At 39.4% G+C, this 21,873-nt stretch overlaps 1 protein-coding gene across 2 annotated transcripts in view; it reads left to right on the plus strand.

Moving 5' to 3' along the window:
- WNK3 (WNK lysine deficient protein kinase 3) overlaps positions 1 to 21,873 on the plus strand; it is a 171,181-nt gene that overhangs the window by 33,627 nt on the left and 115,681 nt on the right. For both annotated transcript variants that reach the window (XM_023202477.3, XM_023202476.2), the window contains exons 3-5: positions 13,360 to 13,532; positions 15,341 to 15,561; positions 16,582 to 16,739. In XM_023202477.3, the coding sequence (XP_023058245.1) occupies positions 13,360 to 13,532; positions 15,341 to 15,561; positions 16,582 to 16,739 (552 nt within the window). The remainder of the gene's footprint in view (positions 1 to 13,359; positions 13,533 to 15,340; positions 15,562 to 16,581; positions 16,740 to 21,873) is intronic.

Here is a 21,873-nt window from a genome sequence, read left to right on the forward strand (position 1 = left end):
AGGGGGGAGGGGGGAGGGATTGCATTGGGAGTTACACCTGATATAAATGACGAATTGATGGGTGCCGACGAGTTGATGGGTGCAGCACACCAACATGGCACAAGTATACATATGTAACAAACCTGCAGGTTATGCACATGTACCCTAGAACTTAAAGTATAATAATAAAAAAAAAAAGAAGAAAGAAAAAAATAAATAAAAACTAGTCATGGACTTTATTAAATATAAACCAAAGGCAAATGCTTTTACAAAATGACAAAGGGTGGGAGTGGCAGGAGATAGCCTTTGTCTGGGAAATAGCATTAATTTCCCCGGTTAGTTGAGTGAGTGAGTTTTGAGCTGATTATTTGCTTGATAGATTTAAAAAATTGATACAAGTGGTAAGCTGAAAATAGCCCCCCAAAGATGTCCATGTCCTAATCCCTGGAATCTGTGAATATGTCGTCTTACATTACAAAAAGAACTTTGTAGATGTGATTAACTTAAAGATCTGGGGATTGGAAGATTACCCTGGATTATCTGGGTAGACCCAGTGTAATCACAAGGGTCCTTATAAGAGGGAGGCAGAATGGCCATAGTCAGAGGAGGAGATATGACGATGGAAGCAGAGGCTGGAGTGATGCAATTGCTGACAATGAGCCAACGAATGTGGACAGTCTCCTGAAGCTGGAAAAGGTAAGGAAACATTCTTCTCTAGAACCTTCAGAAGGAATGCAGCCCTCCTGATACCTTGATTTTATAGTCTAGAGAGACTCAATTTGGATTTCTTGATCCCTACAACTAGCAGATAATACATTTCTGTTTTAAGCCACTATGTTTGTTGTAGTTTGTTACAGTAGCAATAGGAAATGAATACAATAGACTGTAGCTGCCATTTGTTCATTCATTCAACAAATAAATAGTACCTGCAATGTGCCAGATACATGCCAAATGCTGGGTACATAATGGGGATAAAAAGCAGACACAGGCCTCATTTTCACAAAGCTTACAGTAGAAGGAGTTTATAGTTATAAGAAGGCTTAGAAATTGGAGTTAGTGAAATGATCAAAGGGCTGTTTAATATAGGTTTGTTTAAAGGAAATGGTAGGGTTGAGAGTAGGGGGCAACAGGGATATCACTCCTTTGTTACATAGTTTTCTTTTTTAAAAACTTTTTATTTTGGTATATTTTCTACTCACAGAAAAGTTGCAAAAAGTATAGAAAGTTCCTGTATACCCGTCACCCAGATTCCCTTTATGTTAATATCTTGTATTTTTATTTTTGGTAGAGATGGGGTCTTGCTATGCTGAACAGGCTGATCTCTAACTCCTGGCCTCAAGCAGTCCTCCTGCCTCGGCCTCCCAAAGTGCTGGGATTACAGGTGTGAGCCACCTTGCTTGGCCCTTAGTTGTTTTTTAGATTGCCCTTTAATTTGACTTTGTCTTATGTTTTCTCATGATTAGATTTAGACTATGCATTTTTGGCAGGAATACCACAGAAGTGATGCACCATCCTCAGTGCATCATAACTGGGGGTACATGGTGTTGTTTTGTATTACTGGTGATGATAATCTTGATCACTTGGTTAAGGTGATATCTGCCAGGCTTTCTCTCCTATAAAGTTACTATTTTTCCTGTTGCATATTAGTAAATATCTTGGGGGTAGATCTTTGAGACTATGCAAATATGCTGTTTTCTTTTAAACTTTTGCCCACTGATTTTAGCATCCATTGGTGTATCTTGCATGTCATCATAACTATAGTGTTCTAATGATTTTTTTTCTCACATTCCTTCTGCATTTATTAATTGGCATTACCTGTTAGTTTTATGTGATTTCTCCCCAGTATACCTGTTAAGTTTCTGGAAACCCAACAATAGGAGAATTTATGGTTGAGATATTTGATATAGTTAGTAATAGCAGCTATCATATTTTCCATTTATCAAAAGTAACATTAATGGAACATTTATACTGGTACTTAATTTGGATATTTTATTTAATCCTTAGAATAGGTATATGAGATAAGGATTATTAGTTTTCAGATGGTGGAACTGAAATTTAGATATATTAAGCAATTTTTCCAGTGGAGCAGAGTCAGGATTTGTATTCCATCAATGATGTGTGTGTGTGTGTGTGTGTGTGTGTGTGTGTGTGTGTAAAACATTTGCATAGATGGAATAATTTCCCACTCACTAGTTACTTGGGCAGATCATTCTTTTATGTTTTTAACCATTTTAGAACAAATGATTTCTTAAATGGATCCTGTTTAAAATAAGATTCTTAACTTTGAACTGCTGAAACTCAAGGGATGTCCGTTAATGGTGTCATTGAAGGGCACCTGAGGAATAGTATCATGATTAGATTGTTATGGTTCAGTATCTGGCCTTCACCTTTTGTCAGTGTCCAGAGGTTGGGGAGTTGGGAAGACTGACTTATGTTCACTTCAGCTCCTAAATCTAGGACACAAGTTTATTATTTTAAAATGAGAAATATAGTTGTTAGGTAAAATGTTCTATGTAGTCTTTAGGCTAGATACATGGGGAGCTAAATTATAATCAGAAGCTGGCTTGGTGCTTATAGAGTCGGAACAAAGGATCTAGATGTTCCTGTATGTCCTCCTGCTAAGGCAAGAGCCTGACCAAATGAACCGAATGCTCACATTCTGATTGGATGAGGACATCTTTGATCAGCAGTTCTGGAAGATAAGTGAACCTGGTTCTGTGCGTGGTTTATTGCCTTTTGATTTATTACCTTGACTACCATTTGTGAGCAATTTTCTTTTTTCTTTTTGTTTTTTGTTGAGATGGAGTCTTGCTCTGTCACTCAGGCTGGAGTGCAGTGGCGTGATCTCGGCTCACTGCAACCTCTGCCTCCCAGGTCAAGCAAATCTCCTGCCTCAGCCTCCCGAGTAGCTGGGATTATAGGCATGTGCCGCCACGCCCAGCTAATTTTTGTATTTTTAGTAGAGATGGGATTTTGCCATGTTGGCCAGGCTGGTCTCGAACTCCTGACCTCAGGGGATCCACCTGCCTCAGCCTCCCAAAGTGTTGGGATTACAAGTGTGAGCCACCGTGCCCAGCCAAGCACTTTTCTTTAGGTATTAATACCATTGCTATCTCAAAGTTTTAGTATGGTAATATTGCCAGATTATGACTATTATACCGTGATTTCTTAATTGATACGTTGATGTCACCATTTACAAATTATCATTATCCTCAGTGTCTGTTTATTTCTTAGCATGAGTTCTGGGGTACTACACCATCTCTCCATGGAAAGTGGTTTGTGAATGAGATATCTGCACTCATTGCTATGACTGCCATTTCTGAGAGGCAGAGTAGTGAACTAGAAAGTGCTTCGGATTCAGAATTCAACGTACGGGGTTCCAGTGTTGCCTGTGCCAGTTAGTTACCTTGGGTAAGCCAGATAGCTTAACTGGAGTCTTAATTTTTTACTTTTCTTTTAAAGAAAAATATGATAAATACTTTGGATGTACCAAAAAGAATAAAGAGTAACGTAATGGAAACTGTGTACCTACTCCCCAGTTTAAGAAATAAAACATTGACTGGGCACGGTGGCTCACGCCTGTAATCCCAGCACTGTGGGAGGCCGAGGTTGGTGGATCACCTGAGGTCCGGCATTCGAGACCAGCCTGGCCAACATGGCGAAACTCCTGCTCTACTAAAAATACAAAAATTAGCAGGGCATGGTGGCGCATGCCTGTAATCACAGCTACTCAGAAGGCTGAGGCAAGAGAATTGCTTGAACCCAGGAGGTAGAGGTTGCAGGGAGCCCAGATCATGCCATTGCACTCCAGCCTGGACCACAGAGCAAGACTCCATCTCAAAAAAAAAAAAAAGAAAAAAGAAAAGAAAACATTGACTATTAGAGAGAATACTTGTAAAGAATGTAACACATTTTAGTGTTCAATAAATGGTAGTGTTAAAATACTGAGCAACCTCATGTTTATCAAGACTATGCAAGCTGAGGCAGGAGAATAGCTTGAGGATAGGAAATCAAGACCAGCCTGGTCAACATAGCAAGACCTCATCTCCACAAAAAGAAAAAGAAAAAAAAGCTGAGCATAGGCATAGTGGCGTGTCCCAGTAGTGTCTTGGGTATTTGGGAGACTGAGGCAAGAGGATCATGTGAGCCCAGGAGTTCAAGGCTACAGTGAACTATGATCGTGCCACTGCACTCCAACCTGGGCAACACAGAGTGAGACCCTGTCTCTCTAAAAAGAAAAGAATAATTCATTGATAGAGTGCTTTATAAGCTAAGCATCATTTTGAAGCCTTTGTAATACTCATCCTTACTTGATTAGGTTATTTTGTAGTATAACTTTTATATCATTGTTAATAATTTCTCCTTTCACATTTGCAAAAACAGATCCATGTAGCCTCTGACTTGGTTCTGTAGAGCATTGTTGGTGTTTGCATTAAGAGACATAGCTGATAAGGACATAGTTTACTTTTTGGAAATGAAATGCTTCTTATCTTGAATAAATATATATGCAGGTTGGTCATACTGGTATTGTGCCATGTCTCAGGAAAGGTTTTGTGTACATTTTTAGCATTCCATATGTTACAATAGATTGAATGTTTAGTTAGCATTTATAAAAGGATAGTATTTCTTTTTAAAGTAGTCTGGAGTAGTTGAAATCTATTTGATAAATTTGTATTTGACTCCTGTTTACCAGCCATGTAAATGAACATTTATAACACTGATATTTGATATAAAATTGATATTTGATGCTTTCTTCTTGGTGTCCTTACCTTGAGACAGCAAGATTTAGGGATCATTTTCATAGACTAGAATTTTCCCGGCATTTGACTATGTCACCTTCATTAACTAGTGCTGTTCTCTAGTTTGTCTTTGTGGCTCATCATTCCTTTCTTGTGTAAGAATTCTTATTGATGATGTGTGAAAGTTTCTCTACCAAAGTGGTTGTCATTAATACAACAATGCACGTAGGGGTGTGTGTGTTTAAAGGATGTTATTGTGGTAGCTGAAAGCTCTACTCTAAGTATTTCTCTCTGGATTTTGGTGCTACTTTAACAGGTTTACTTTCCCCTTGCTAAATTTGAAGTGGAGTTTTGAAGATCTTGGCTCTACATTTTTAGTAGATTTCACCTCCAGCAGTATATCTGGGAAAACAGTTGTAATTTTGTAAAGTTGTTTATTCCTAATGCTGACTACTTTCAATCTGTAGAATCAAAGGATGAAGTAGGGTGGTTTAGTCTGGCACATGAAAGACTTGGCATTCTACTAATTTAATCAGAAGGCATCAAAGTGTATTCATTATTCTGGCCAGGTACGGTGACTCATGCCTATAATCCTAGCACTTTGGGAGGCTGAGGCAGGTGGATCACTTGAGGTCAGGAGTTTGAGACCAACCTGGGCAACACGGCGAAATCCCATCTCTACAAAAAATACAAAAATCAGCTGGGTGTGGTGGCACGTGCTTGTAGTCCCAGCTACTCGGTAGGCTGAGGTGGGAGGATCGCTTGAACCTGGGAGGTGGAAGTTGCAGTGAGCTGAGATTGCGCCACTGCACTCCAGCCTAGGTGACAGAGTGACACCCTGTCTCAAAAAAGAATTACTCTTTATTCTTCAGAGTAGATCTGCTGTCTATCGTGAGTAGAGGACTTGTAGCCAATTATAGGGGCATTTAAGACTTATTAGTCAGGTTGGGCCGGGGGCAGTGACTCATACCTGTAATCTCAGCACTTTGGGAGGCCGAGATGGGCAGATCACCTGAGGTCAGGAGTTCAAAACCAGCCTGGCCAACATGGCGAAACCCCATCTCTACTAAAAATACAAAAATTAGTCAGGTGTGATGGCGAGCACCTGTAATCCCAGCTACTGTGGGAGGCTGAGGCACAAGAATTGCTTGAACCAGGGAAGCGGAGGTTGCAGTGAGCCGAGATCGCACCACTCACTCCAGCCTGGATGACAGAGCAAGACTCCATCTCAAAAAAAAAGAAAAGACTTATTAGTCAGGTCATAAAGACTCTACTTGTTTCCTTGCTTTTGTTCTCTGAGTTCCTTATTTATTTTTTCAAGACAAGGTCTTGCTCTCTTGCCCAGGCTGGAGTGCAATGGCGTGACCATAGTTCACTGCAGCCTCGAATGCCTGGGCTCAAGTGATCCTCCTGCCTCAGCCTCCCAAGTAGCTAGGACTACAGGTGTGTGCCTCCATGCCTGGCTATTTTGTAGAGATGGGGTCTTGTTTTGTTGCCCAAGCTGGTCTTGAACTCCTTCCTAGCCTCCCTAAGTGCTGGGATTACAGATGTGAACCACTGTGCCCAGCTGACTTCCTTAACTTTCTAAAAATAGTTTTTATTGTGGCAAAATGTCTAATATATAACATAAGAGTTACCATCTTAATCTTTTTTTGTTGTTGTTTGTTTGTTTGTTTGAGACAGAGTCTCACTCTGTTGTCCAGGCTGGAGTGAAGTGGCATGATATCAGCTCATTGCAACCCCTGCCTCCTGGGTTCAAGCAATTCTCATGCCTCAGCCTCCCGAGTTGCTGGGATCACAGGCGCGTGCCACCACACCCGACTAATTTTTGTATTTTTAGTAGAGAATGGGGTTTCACCATGTTGGCCAGGCTGGTCTCGAACTCCTGGTCTCAAGTTATCCACTCGCCTTGGCCTCCCAAAGTGGTGGGAATACAGGCGTGAGCCACTGTGCCCAGCCATCTTAACCATTTTTAAGTGTGCAATTTTTCAGTGGCATTAAGTATATTTACATCATTGTACATAGCAGTGTCCATCTCCAGTACTTTATCATTCCTAATAGAAACTCTGTACTCATTAAACAATTTAACTTCCCATTCCCCATTCTGCCTAGCTCCTGTTAACTACTATTCTACTTTTTGTCTCTTATGAATTTGCCTATTGTAGGTACCTCATATAAGTGCAATCAAGCAATGTTTGTCTTTCCTGTCTTGTTTATTTCACTTACCATAACGTTTTCAAGATTCATCCATGTTGGCTGGGTGCGGTGGCTCACGCCTGTAATCCCAGCACTTTGGGAAGCCGAGGTGGGCGGATCACAAGGTCAAGAGTTCGAGACCAGCCTGGCCAACATGGTGAAACCCTGTCTCTACTAAGAATATGAAAATTAGCCGGGCATGGTGGCATGTGCCTGTAATCCTAGCTACTCAGGAGGCTGAGGCAGGAGAATTGCTTGAACCAGGCAGGCGGAGGTTGCAGTGAGCTGAGATTGTGCCTCTGCACTCCAGACTGGGTGACAGATTAAGACTTCGTCTCGGGGGAAAAAAAAAAGATTCAGCCATGTTTTGTAGCATGTATCAGAATTTCCTTTCTCTTTAAGGCTAAACAGTATTCCATTGTATGTATATACCATATACCATATTTTGTGTATTCATGTGTTGGTGGGCATTTGAGTTGTTTCTGCGTTTTGGCTATTGTGAATTATGCTGCTATGAACATGGTTCTACAGATGTCTGTTTGTGTCTCTGCTTTCAATTGTTTTGGGTATATACCTAGAATACCTAAAAGTAGAATTGCTGCAGCGTATGGTAATTCTATGTTTAATATGGTGAGGAACCATCATGTTGCTTTCCACAATGACTATACCATTTTACATTCCCCAGCAATGTACAAGGTTTCTCCATATCCTTGCCAACACTTCTTATTTATTTATTTATATATTTATTTACTTAGATAATAGCCATCCTAATGGGTGTGAAGTGGTATTTTATTGTGGTTTTGATTTGCATTACCCTGACAACTAATGATGTTGAGCATCTTTTCTCAAAGTTGTAGAGATTATAAGTCCTAGATCAAGTTCTAGCTTGGTGGGTTTCTGGTGAGGGCTGTCTTCCTGGCTTGGTGAGGAGAGTTGGCAGTGAGCTTTCTCTTGTCTCCTTGTCTTTTTTTTTTTTTTTTTTGAAGTGGAGTCTCGCTCTATTGCCCAGGCTGGAGTGTGGTGGTGTAATCTCAGCTCACTGCAACCTCCGCCTCCTGGGTTCAAGCGATTCTCGTGCCTCAGCCTCCCGAGTAGCTGGGATTACAGGTGCCTGCCACCACGCCTGGCTGCTTCTTTATATTTTTAGTAGAAATAGGCAAATTTTGACAGAGGAGAGAGGACACAAACATTCCGCCTATAATACAGGGGAAGATCTGCTGATCTCTTTGTATAGTTATGCCCCCTCAAAAGTGTGAGCAGAGCTAAAAGACTAGTGGGCTGACCAGTCTTTTAGTCTTGAGGGTCTAGAGGGTAGACAGGGTCATTTATCGTCTACAGAGTAGGAGAGAGAGTTAGCTTTTGCATTCTAGGAAAATAAGGAGCAAACACACTTCCTCGATGTCTAACAAGATGTTAGTTGTTACAGAGCAGCCCTCAGGGGAGAGACTGCTATAGCTCCATCACTCATGGGACTACATAAGGTACCCCAGGGCCCCTCTGAGTAAATCAAGGACTCAGAAGAGGAGGATTGAATATGAGGGGAAAAGAATCACTTTTCTGATTGAATTAGTAGTCTCGATAATCAAAAAGTAGTAGTATCTAAAAGTAGATATCTAGGTAAAATCTGGTAAATAACTAGACTAACCAAGAAAAAAGAATCTTACATGCACCTTTCTTCTTATCTTCAATGCTAGAAGCTAAAAGATGGTAGACCATTAAGGGGAAAAGGCTACATCATCCAAGAATCTCTAATCAGCTAAGATTCACAATAGCAAAGACTTGGAATCAACCCAAATGTCTATCAGTGACAGACTGGATTAAGAAAATGTGGCACATATACACCATGGAATACTATGCAGCCATAAAAAAGGATGAGTTTGTGTCCTTTGTAGGGACATGGATGCAGCTGGAAACCATCATTCTCAGCAAACTATCGCAAGAACAGAAAACCAAACACCGCATGTTCTCACTCATAGATGGGAACTGAACAATGAGATCACCTGGACTTGGGAAGGGGAACATCACACACCAGGGCCTATCACGGGGAGGGGGAAGGGGGAGGGATGGCATTGGGAGTTATACCTGATGTAAATGACGAGTTGATGGGTGCTGACGAGTTAATGGGTGCAGCACACCAACATGGCACAAGTATACATATGTAACAAACCTACATGTTATGCACATGTACCCTCGAACTTAAAGTATAATAAAAAAAAAAGAGTCTTTAGAAAAGAAAAAAGATATCATCTCCCAGGGTGAAAAAGATATTCATGGACCATAGTGCAGAAAACTATGTAATAGTTAAAAAGATGAAGCTAGATCTGTGTAACTAACATATGTTGACATTGAATGAATGGAATATTTGATGAAAGTGCTAAGTAAAGACTCTACAGCTAGAATAGAAGTCTGTGAGGGGGAGGGGCAATCATATAGGAGTAGATAGTGTAGGGGTGATTAAGTCTTTTTTTTTTTTTTTTTTGAGACAAGGTCTTCCTCTGTTGCCCAGGCTGGAGTGCAGTAGCGGAATCTTGACTCACTGCAACCTCCACCTCCCAGGCTCAAGTGATCCTCCCACCTCAGCCTCCCAAGTAGCTAGGACTACAGCTATTGGGATGTGCCACCATGCTCGACTAATTTTTTTTATTTTTAGTAGAGACAAGGTTTTGCCATGTTGCCCAGGCTGATTTCGAACTCCTGAGCTTGAACGATTCACCTGCCTCAGCCTCCCAAAGTACTGAGATTACAGGCATAAGCCATCGTGCCCGACCAGTGATTAAGTCTTCTACATGTATTGTCTATGTGGTATGATAGAAAGGGGGGGAAGTATTAGTATTTTAGATTATTTATTTATTTTTGGTGAGTGAGGGCTAGGTGAAGTAGGGAGAATGAGCAGATGAGTTACTTCATTTCTTATAACAGATAAATACGTTTGATATTGAGTAGAAAGGGAGGCTATCCACTAGTAAAAAAGGAAAAATATTATGTACCTCTTTGTTTTTTGAGATAGAGTCTCACTTTGTCACTCAGGTTAGAGTGCAGTGTGGTGCAAACATGGCTCACTATAGTCTCGACCTCCCGGGTTCAAGCGATCCTCCAGCCTCAGCCCCCTAAGTAGCTGGGACTACAGACCATACACCACGATGCCTGGCTAATTTTTGTATTTTTTGTAGAGACAGGGTTTCGTCATGTTGCTCAGGCTGCTCTTAAACTCCTGAGCCTAAGCAATGCACCCACTTTGACCTCCCAAAGTGTTGGGATTACAGATGTGAGCCACTGTGCCTGGCCTGATATATCTCTTAGTTAATAATAGAAAGCAATAAAGTAAAATAAATAAATAACATAAAATAAGATTGAAGGAGTAAAATTAAGTATAGTATTTGGTATACCAAATGTGGACATGTTACATTTGCTCATTAAGAAACTCAGACTGTCAGGTGGAGTTAAAAGACAAAACTCACATGTGTTATTTACTAAAATAATACTTAAAGCAGTGATAAAGAAAAGGTAAAGATATAAACAAGCAAAGAGAAAGCAAGAGTGGCAAAGTTTTTTGTTTTGTTTTGTTTGTTTTTGTTTTTTTTAGACAGAGTCTCACTCTGTCTCCCAGGCTGGAGTGCAGTGGCATGGTCTTGGCTCACTGCAACCTCTGCTTCTTGGGCTCAAGTGATTCTCATGTCTCAGCCTCCCAGGTAGCTGGGATTACACACACGTGCCACCACACCTGGCTAATTTTTGTGTTTTTAGTAGAGATGTGGTTTCACCATGTCAGCAAGGCTGGTCTCGAGCTCCTGACCTCAGGTGATCTGCCTGCTTCGGCCTCCCAAAGTGTTGAGATTACAGGCGTGAGCCACCACACCTGTCCTCAAAGTGGCAATGTTAATGTACATCAAAAAAGGAGAAAAACAAGGTTAAAACATTAGACAGGATATTATGAAATTATATACTTCATAGTTTAAGAAATTGTATGAAAAACTTGTAGATACCAAAAATATTTTGGCTGAATAACCTCTAATAGCATTTTCAAAAAAGACAAACATGTATTTGTAGTGGGAAATTTCATGTGCATTTCTTTCAGAATAGGAGACATCTAGTACACAAAAAGTGAGTAAATACAGAGGAGTTGTGCCGGGCGCGGTGGCTCAGGCCTGTAATCCCAGCACTTTGGGAGGCCGAGGCGGGTGGATCACCTGAGGTCGGGAGTTCAAGATCAGCCTGACCAACATGGAGAAACCCCCATCTCTACTAAAAATATAAAATTAGCCAGAGTGGTGGCGCATGCCTGTAATCCCAGCTACTCGGGAGGCTGAGGCAGGAGAACAGCTTGGACCCGGGAGATGGAGGTTGCCGTGAGTCAAGATTGCGCCATTGCGCTTCAGCCTGGGCAACAAGAGCGGAACTCCATCTCAAAAAAAAAATAAAAATAAAAAAATACAGAGGAGTTGAATAATATAATCCACAAGCTTTATTCGATGGATGTATAGAACTTTATATCCTTCAAACATGAATTATACATTGTTATATGTGGCACCCAAAAAACCTTAAGTTAAAGAAGAGAGATTTTGTACTTGCATTACTCAATAAGATTGGAAATAAATAATGAAATAAATAACCAAAAGATTCTTAACTAATTAGAGAGCAGAAATCACATTCCTAGATAAATTTTGAATCAAAGAGAAAATCAAAACTGAGATTATAAACTAGAAAGCAATAAAAAAGAGAAGACATTACGACAAAACCTGTGGGTCATTGCAAAAGTTAATACCTGTTAGAAAATTTATAGCCTAAAATATCTTCATTATTATTGAATAATAACTAAAGGACTTTAGTACTCATGTTATGAAGTTAGGAAAATAACATTAAAAGAAAGGAAGAGGGAATTCAGAAAAACTGAAATTAATTTAAAATTTACGTACATAAAAATAGGATAAATATATTTTATTATTTTGGGCTTTCTGAAAAATGATTAATGAAACTGGTGAAGAAAATAGGGGAGAAATAACACAAGGAAAGGAATGAGAAGGCCAGGTGTGATAGCTCATGCCTGTAATCCCAGCACTTTGGGAGGCCGATGCAGGGGGATCACTTCAGGTCCAAGAGTTCAAGACCAGCCTGGTCAACATGGTGAAACCCCATCTCTACTAAAAATACAAAAATTAGCCAGGCGTGGTGGTGGACACCTGTAATCCCAGCTACTCAAGAGGCTGAGGCAGGAGAATCACTTGATCCTGGGAAGCAGAGGTTGCAGTAAGCTGAGATCGCACCACTGCATTCCAGCCTGGGTGACAGAGCAAGACTTCATCTAGAAAAAAAGGAATGAGAAATAAAACATAGCATGCTATGAAAGAGAATAAAACAAATTAGAAGATAATGTCATGTACAACTTTGATAACAAAATTTTTCCAACATTTTTTTTAATATAATTTTTTTGAGACAGGGGCTCACTCCGTCACCAAGGTTGGAGTGCAGTGGCATGATCTTGGCCCACTGCAACCTCTGCCTCCCAGGTTCAAACAGTCCTCCCACCTTACCGTCTCAAGTAGTTGGGGACTACAAACATGCACCACCATACCCAGCTGTTTATTATTATTATTATTATTTTGTAGAGACGGGGATCTCACTGTGTTAGCCAGGCTGGTTATCCCCACCTTGGCCTCCCAGAGTGCTAGGATTATAGGTGTGAGCCACCGTGCCCAGCCCATACCTTCCTTTTCTAACTTTTTATGGCCACATTTTTATTGAAGTTCTTTGAGTGATATGGTCAGAGACGGTGTATGGGGTGGTGTACTGTCTGTGTCCCTGTTGTCTAGAAATGTAGGATTTTTTCCCTTTTAAACTTGATGGATAGCTTGTCTGGGATCAGAATTTTAGGGCCATAGTTCTCCCTCAGAATTCTGTAAAATTGCTCCTTTGACTTCTAGCGGTTAATGTAGCAGATCAGAGGTCCAATGCCTATTTGAATGTCTTTCACTGGTTCATAACCTAATATTTCTCTATGAAAACCTAGACCACTTTTATTTTGGCAATTCAGAAATTTAATTAGATTAAATGTCTAGATGTTTAACATTTTGATTGTTCCTGTTCTGACATTACAGATGTTTTAGATATGGAAACTCAGGGATTTCTTAGGGAAACTTTCCTGTCTGCTTTATTGCTTTTTCTCAATGCATTTTGAGATACTGTTTTTCAAGATACTGATTTATTACCCAGGTGGGTTTATCATGTACTTATGAAATATAACAGTAGCTGCATTGCCGTGTTGGAGAAGTCAAAGTAACTAATAAAGGATATCTGTGATGATACAAGTCTTGAGAAAAGCATTGACAGGCAAAAATAAATAAATATACACATACATGCATAAATGCAATAAAGCATTCAGTTGAGTGGTATTAGAAATGTGCATGAGAATTTTCATGACTTTATTTTGGAACTTGTTATTCCTTTTCAGGACCGAAAGTTAACCAAAGTTGAGCAGCAGAGATTCAAGGAAGAAGCAGAGATGCTGAAGGGTCTCCAGCACCCCAATATAGTTCGATTTTATGATTCCTGGGAATCTATATTAAAAGGAAAGAAATGTATTGTATTAGTGACTGAACTAATGACATCTGGAACCTTAAAGACGTAAGTTGACCCTGATAGTGCCAATGTAGTTTTATTTGGAAATAATTTTTAGGAGTCATAACACTTTTTATAAAATAAAACTACTCAAAGAATTTTTAGAATGTGGCCAGGAGCAGTGGCTATACCTGTAATCCCAGCACTTTGGGAGACTGAGGAGGGTGGATCTCAAGACTAGCCTGGGCAACATGGTGAAACCTTGTCTCTACCAAAAAAATACAAAAATTAGCCAGATGTGGCAGCACACACCTGTAGTCCCAGCTACTCAGGAGGCTGAGGTTGGAGGATGGCTTGAGCCTGGGAGGTGGAGGTTGCAGTGAGCCATGTTCGTGCCACTGTAGTCCAGCCTGGTTGACAAAGCCAGATCCTGTCTCAAAAAAAAAAAAAAAGAGAATTTGTAGATTCGAATCTAGTGACTAAGTTAGGTTAAAAAATTGAGATGTTAATGAAGTTTGTTAAAACATACAGTACTGAGAAGTTAATATTTGTGGGATATTATAGAATTTTAGAATTAAAAATCATTGTAGAGAATATTATTTTATTTTATTTTATTATTTTTTGGGACAGGGTCTCATTCTGTCACCCAGACTGGAGTGGTGCAGTGGCATGATCATGGCTAACTGCAGCTTCGACCTCCTTGGGCTCAAGTGATCCTCCCATCTCAGCCTCCTGAGTAGCTGGAACCACAAGCATGCAGCAGCTTGCCTGGATAATTTTTAAAAATAATATTTGTAGAGATGGAGTTTCCCCATGTTGCCCAGGGTAGTCTCGAATTCCTGGGCTAAAGCAGTCTGTCTACCTCAGCCTCCCAGAGTGCTAGGGTTATAGGTGAGGCACCATGCCCGGCCATAATTTTATTTTGTAGAAGATAGTGGAAGGTTGGATGGCTTCATCAAGTTCAAATATCTAGTGAGCGATACTATTATGGTATTATAGTATTATAGTATATTATTATAGTATTATAATATATAGTATAATATGTAGTATTGTATAGTATAATAGTATTATAGACTATTAATTATGGTCTTTTATTTCTAACCATAATTATTTATTTGGTGAATAATGACTTGTAAATATTAAATGTGGTTTAATCACTTGCAAATATTAAATATGGTGTAAACTTTTTGTTTCCTAACATTTGTGTATATACTAAAATTTTACATAGTTTAACCCTCTAGTGACTTTATATAAGCAGTTATTAGGTAGTAGAGATGGACTTTCTTTTTAAAATTGTGCTGCCATTCTACAAAAGACCACTGTGGAATGATTCTTAGTTTGAAGTAAAAATGCTACACTTGGCTAGGCGTGGTGGCTGATACCTGTAATCCTAGCACTTTGGGAGGCCGAGACAGGCAGATCACCTGAGGTCAGGAGTTCAAGACCAGCCTGGCCCACATGGTGAAACCCTGTCTATGCTAAAATACAAAAATGAGCTCAGCATGGTGGTGCACGCCTGTAGTCCCAGTTACTTGGGAGGCCGAGGCATGAGAATCACATGAACTTGGGAGGCGGAGGCTGCAGTGAGCTGAGACTGCACCACTGCCCTCCAGCCTGGGAGACAGAGGGAAAATTCATCTTAAAAAAAAAAAAAAAAAAAAAAAAAAAAAAAAAGCTATGCTTGGTAGGATGTCTTATCTAAGAATGAAGTATAGATTAAAACAAACTTTTTTTGCCATAACAGACAATAGAAAACAACTCAGTGATGGGAATCATAGTGCATAAGTTGTTTGCTTATGTAACTTACCTTAATAGTGTTCATATAATAAGCTCGATATGTTTGTTTACACATGGTCTTTTGTTTCTTTGTATAGGTACTTAAAACGATTTAAAGTCATGAAACCAAAGGTCTTAAGGAGCTGGTGCAGGCAAATTTTAAAGGGGTTGCAGTTCTTGCACACTAGGACTCCTCCTATTATTCACCGGGATCTGAAGTGTGACAATATTTTCATCACGGGACCCACTGGATCTGTGAAGATTGGTGATCTAGGATTAGCCACCTTAATGCGCACCTCATTTGCTAAGAGTGTCATTGGTGATTAATGTTTTAAAGTTTACTGGTTGGGTAAAGAGAGATTTTTCAATTGTATAGGTCTAGAAAAGGGATCAGCCAGCTATGGCCAGTGGGATGAATGTGGCTCACTGCCTGTTTTTGTAAATCAAATTTTATTAGAACACAGCCACACTCACTCATTTACAGATTGTCTAGGGCTGCTTTTGCACCTATAAGTGACAGAGTTGAGTAGTTGTGTGACAGAGACCATACAAACTGCAAAGCCTAAACAGTTTATTATCTGGCCCTTAACAGAAAAGTTTGCCAACACTGGGCTTAGACTGAATTTGCTTTGAAATACCTATTATATATTGGCTTATTTCAGAGACATCTTAATGTATTTTTTGTGGATTATATTTATATTTAGGATTATTGAAAGTTTCTAAGGACGTAAGTAAGAGAATTTACTGAGTTAATTCAGAAAAGTTTAAGTAAAAAGGATAGAAATAAAAACATTTTATTAATCATTACCTAATCTTGAGCATTACAAATTATGCTCTATCAGTATGGAAAATTAAATACATTATTTCAGTGCTTTATGTAGATATAGCAAATATTCAACAAATTGTATACTTAAAAATTTGCGACCAGACACGGCGGCTCACGCCTGTAATCCCAGCACTTTGGGAGCCTGAGGCGGGTGGATCACGAGGTCAGGAGTTCGAGACCAGCCTGGCCAACATGGTGAAACCCTGTCTCTACTAAAAATATAAAAATTAGCCAGGCGTGGTGGCAGGCGCTTGCAATCCCAGCTACCTGGGAGGCTGAGGCAGGAGAATTGCTTGAACCCAGGAGGCAGAGGTTGCAGTGAGTTGAGATCGTACCACTGTACTCCAGCCTGGGCAACAGAGCAAGACTCCATCTCAAAAAAAAAGAAAAGAAAAGAAATTTGCTTTGGGGGAGTAGAAATTAACACAGATAATCCTTATGGGAAAGGGGATGTGATCTTGGTGGATACGTTTTTCTGTTTCATAAAAATGTGGTGGTGGTGTTATTTTGTAGGAACTCCTGAGTTTATGGCTCCAGAGATGTATGAAGAACACTATGATGAATCCGTAGATGTTTATGCTTTTGGAATGTGTATGCTGGAAATGGCCACGTCGGAGTATCCTTATTCTGAGTGTCAGAATGCAGCTCAAATATACCGGAAAGTAACTAGTGTAGGTATAACTTTTTTCTTTTTACTTTATCAGTTGCCACATTTCATGTTGAAATTAGTTAAGTTTGACTTACTCAAAACTAATTTTGGTTTAGCTCTAGGTAACAGTATTAAAATTAACAATTGTAATGCAACAAGCATTAGATTTATACCATATAACTATGCTTCACTGGAGTCATATAAAATGCTTTGTATTAGTGTCTTTGGGAAAACGTACAGGTATATCATCTATATATATTTGTTCGTAAGGAATTTTTAGTTGTCTGTTAGATGGATCTTATTTTTCAAAGCTGAATAATAGAGACTGACTACATAGTTTCTTCTAGGTCTAAAAGCCTTTTGATGAAAGGGCATTCAAAATATAGTTCAATAGATACAGTATTTGAGTCCCTGCTATGAGTAAATTTTTGTGTTAGAAATTGTAAGGAATGTAAAGATGAGTAAGAAGTGTTTGCTACCCTCAAAGAGCTTACATTTTTCATAAGGGAATAATATAAATTCACAAATGACTATAAAATAAGAGGATGAGAGTATAATAAGGGACATAAGGAAGGTAGAAGCAAAGTGTTATGCTTATTCAAAGGAGGACTACTTCATATCCAGTTGGGCAGCTCAAGACAGGCTGTGAAAGATTGTTTCAGGTAGTTTAACATTAGTAGGTACCAGTTTTTAAAATTCTTTTAAAATTAATGTCTTTTTTTTTTTTTGAGACACAGTCTGTCACCAGGCTGGAGTGCAGTGGCGGGATCTCGGCTCACTGCAACCTCCACCTCCCCGGTTCAAGCAATTCTCCTGCCTCAGCCTCCCAAGTAGCTGGGACTACAGGCGTGCACCACCACGTCCAGCTAATTTTGTGTTTTTAGTAGAGACGGGATTTCACCGTGTTGGCCAGCATGGTCTTTATCTCTTGACCTTGTGATCCACCACCCACCTCAGCCTCCCAAAGTGCTGGGATTACAGGTGTGAGCCACTGCGCCCGGCCAAAATTAATATCATTTTTAATTGACAAATTGTTATTGTACACATTTAAGGGGTATCATGTGATTGTTTTGAGATACACAGACACACACACACAAATGTGGAATGATTAAATCAGGCTAATTAACATATCTGTCACCCCACTTATTATTTTATGTGGTAAGACATTTGAAATTTACTAAGTTATTTTGAAATTTATAGTATATTGTTATTATTATCAACTATAGTTACCCTGCTGTACAGTAGATCTCAAAACTTACTCATCCTAACTGCAACTTATACCTTTTGACTGATAGCTCCCCGTTTCCTCCCCCACAACTCCCAGTCTCTGGTAACCATCATTCTACTCTTCTATGAGTTCATCTTTTTTAGATTCCATGTGCAAATTAGATCATGTTGTATTTGTCTTTCTGTGCTGCTTTATTTCACTTAACATAATGTCTTCTAGGTTCATCCACATTGTCACAAATGATAGAATTTTCTTCTTTTTTAAGGCTGAATCGTATTCCATTGTGTATATATACCATATTTTCTTTATTCATTCACTGATGAACATTTAGGTCATCCATATCTTGGCTATTGTGTATAGTGATGCAGTGAACATAGGCGTGCATGTATCTGTTTGACATACTAATTTCAATTCCTTTGGGTATGTACCAAGAAGTAGAATTGCTATGGTAGTTCTATTTTTAGTTTTCTTGAGGAAATTCCATACCATTTTCCATAACAGCTGTACCATTTATATTCCCATCAACAACGTACAAGGGTTCCTTTTTCTCTGCATCCTCGTCAACACTTATCTTTCATCTTTTTGATAATAGTCATTCTAACAGATGTGAGGAGATACTGTTTTTTAATGCATGCGGTTTACCACATACTTTATTTATTTATTTTTTGAGACCGAATCTCACCCTGTCACCTAGGCTGGAGTGCAATGGCACGATCTTGGCTCACTGCATCCTCCATCTCCTGGGTTCAAGTGATTCTCCTGCCTCAGCCTCCCGAGTAGCTAGGATTACAGGCACGCACCACCACGCCTGGCTAATTTTTTTGTATCTTTAGTAGAGACGGTGTTTCACCATGTTGACCAGGATGGTCTCGAACTGCTGACCTCGTGATCTGCCTACCTTGGCCTCCCAAAGTTCTGGGATCACAGGCGTGAGCCACTGCACCCGGCCACCACATACTTTAATCTTTATCCCCTACGAGATAGGTGCAATCTTCAGTTTACAGATGATGAAACTGAGAATCAGAGGTTGTACCTTGCCCAACTTCCCACAGCTACTGATAATGGTGGGTTTTGACCCCAAGTCTGTCTGACTCTAGAAGTTTGTATAAGGAGACAATAAGAAATAAGGCTACAATCCAGAATGTGGGACATTCTATAGGACAAATGACCTAGTTTCTCCAACAAATACATTTTATAAAAGAAACTGGAAGGGTGGCTTTTATAGAATACAAGAGACTTAAGAGTAGTGGTGAGCTGGTAAATGTTTAACACCTGATTCTCTGAAGAAGGAAAGAATGCTGACTTCTAGTATTTGCTGATTTTTGTGGTATAAGTACTCCCACTATGGCTGATTTCAAGTTACCAGTGTGACCTCACTGAATGAAGAGTTGGGAAGAGATGCACTGTTGCACTCATTGTATGTTTATTTCTACCATGCAGATAGAGTAACTAAATAACCTCAAACGCATAAGTAATAGTAAACTGTAGTAAAATAGTTAGGGAGTGATGTTTTCAGTTTTTATTACTTTGGCTTTTTTTTGCTTTCCTTTTTTTTTTTTTTTTTTTTTTAAAGACAGGGTCTCACTCTGTCACCCAGGCTGAAGTGCAGTGGCATGATCACAGCTCACTACAGCCTCAACCTCCCAGGCTCAAGTGATCTTCCCACCTCCCCACCTCAGCCTCCAGAGTAGCTGGGACTACAGGCACGTGCCACCAAACTTGGCTAATTTTTTGTTTTGTTTTTGTAGAGACATGATCTTGCTATGTTGCACAGTCTGGTCTTGAATTCCTGGGCTCAAACAGTCCTCCTGCCTCAGCTTCCCAAAATGCTAGGATTATAGGCATGAGCCACTGCACCCAGCCCGATTCAGTATATTTCAGTCTTCTAGAATGGCTAGAAGCAAGGAGCAATCAGTAGATACATATGTGTATGTATGTGTATATATGTATATATATGAACATATATACCTATATATTAATCTGTATTGTTTTTATCCTTAAGCAATAATAAAATATTGAGAGCACGTACCTCAAGCTAATTATCAGGTTCTAGGAATTCAATAACAAATAAATGAAGTCCAGACAATTCAAAATGTTTTTGTAATAAACATATTATAAAAAGCCAACATATTGACTTTCTGAATCTGCTTATTTTATATTCTATTATTTTTTACTTAAGCGTTTTAGATTTAAAAAATAACCCAAGTAAGATCATTGCAGTCATTTAATAGAAAATTCCAAATTAAGCTGGAAGCAAAAAGATACAATGGAAAGAATAATTGTTATGGAATGAGGCAATCTAACATATACTTCTATGCCTGTCATGCTCTCTCAAAGGGCACAGAATCAGAAAGCCCAATATTACACAGTAGATAAATCTGATGAAATTAGGAGTTAATTTAGTTCCTAAAATGTAGAAGCTTAAGACAGATGGAAATCTGAATTGTGATATGGCATTTTTAATGACTTTAATATAAAATAATAAAGTCACTATTCAAAAAATAGACGTATTAAAACAGCAACTTAAAGTACAATAAAAAATTAAAAATAAAAATAAATTTTAAAAATTAAAAAAATTGACCTGTTATTCTACCTATGGAAAAAGCCCTCTTTGACCTTCCCACTGGTATATCCATTTCTCAGCTCTGGGTAAATTATTGCCTTTCTCTGCTCCTACGTAAAAACAGTTCAGGAGCTGTAACTTAGAAAATCTAACACAAAATTCTTTTCTATTTATGCCCTTCCAAAATACGGGCCGAAACTAAAAACACATTCTAGCCTTATCTCTTTTTCTGAGCTCTTATAGAAATTTTCAAACATACTTGAAAGTAGAATAGCATGATGAAGCCCCGTGTAATCATCACCAGTTTCAACAACAAACATTTTCTCAACCTTGTTTCAGCTATCTGCCCCCATACATATTGTATCCTGGAATATTTTAAAGCAAATCTCAGGCATCATGTCATTTCACCCATGAATTTTCCAGTTTACATCTCTAACAGATAAGAACCTTTAAAAAAAAAAAATCGTGTAGCTCAGGCATGGTGGCTCATGCCTGTAATCCTAGTACTTTGGGAGCCCCCGGTGGGCAGATTGCTTGAGCCCAATAGTTCAAGACCAGTCTGGGCAACATGGTGAAACCCCATGTCTATACAAAAATACAAAAAAAAAAAAAAAATAGCTGGGTGTGGTGGTGTGTACCTGTAGTCCCAGCTACCAAGGTAGCTGAGGTGAGAGGATTGCCTGAGCCCAGGAAGTCAAGGCTGTAGTGAGCCGAGATCGTGCCACTATACTCAAGCCTGGGTGACAGCAAACTCTGTCTCCAAAAAAAAAAAAATCATGTCATCATCCCCCCTAAAATACTCATGAATAATTCCTTGATATCAAATATCTGAAACCTAGTCCATACTCAAATTTTCAAAATTGTCTAAATGATGCCTTTTTACAGTTAGTTTGTTAAAATCAGGATCCAAACAAGGTCCATAGGGTAGGGTGTGCATGAGCTGGCTCATAACCAACTCACAAATGCTATTATGTTTTCAGAAATTCTGCAATCCAATTGTTAAACATGGCCATTTAAAATAAAACTAAATTATAAAAGTTTGCAATTAAATTACATTAAAAGCCAAGGTAGGCTGGGCACAGTGGCCCACACCTGTAATCCCAGTACCTTGGGAGGCCGAGGTGGGCGGATCACCTGAGGTCAGGAGTTTGAGACCAGCATGGCAAAACCACATCTTTATTAAAAAACAACAACAACAAAACTAGCCAGGTGTGGAGGTGCATGCCTATAATCCCAGCTACTTGGGAGGCTGAAACATGAGAATCGCTTGAACCCAGGAGGCAGTGGTTGCAGTGAGCTGAGATCGTACCACTGCACTCTAGCCTGGGTGACAGAGTGAGACTCTGTCTCAAAAACAAAACAAAA

The sequence above is a fragment of the Piliocolobus tephrosceles genome, chromosome 12, assembly GCF_002776525.5.
Source record: "Piliocolobus tephrosceles isolate RC106 chromosome 12, ASM277652v3, whole genome shotgun sequence".
Lineage (NCBI taxonomy): Eukaryota > Metazoa > Chordata > Mammalia > Primates > Cercopithecidae > Piliocolobus > Piliocolobus tephrosceles.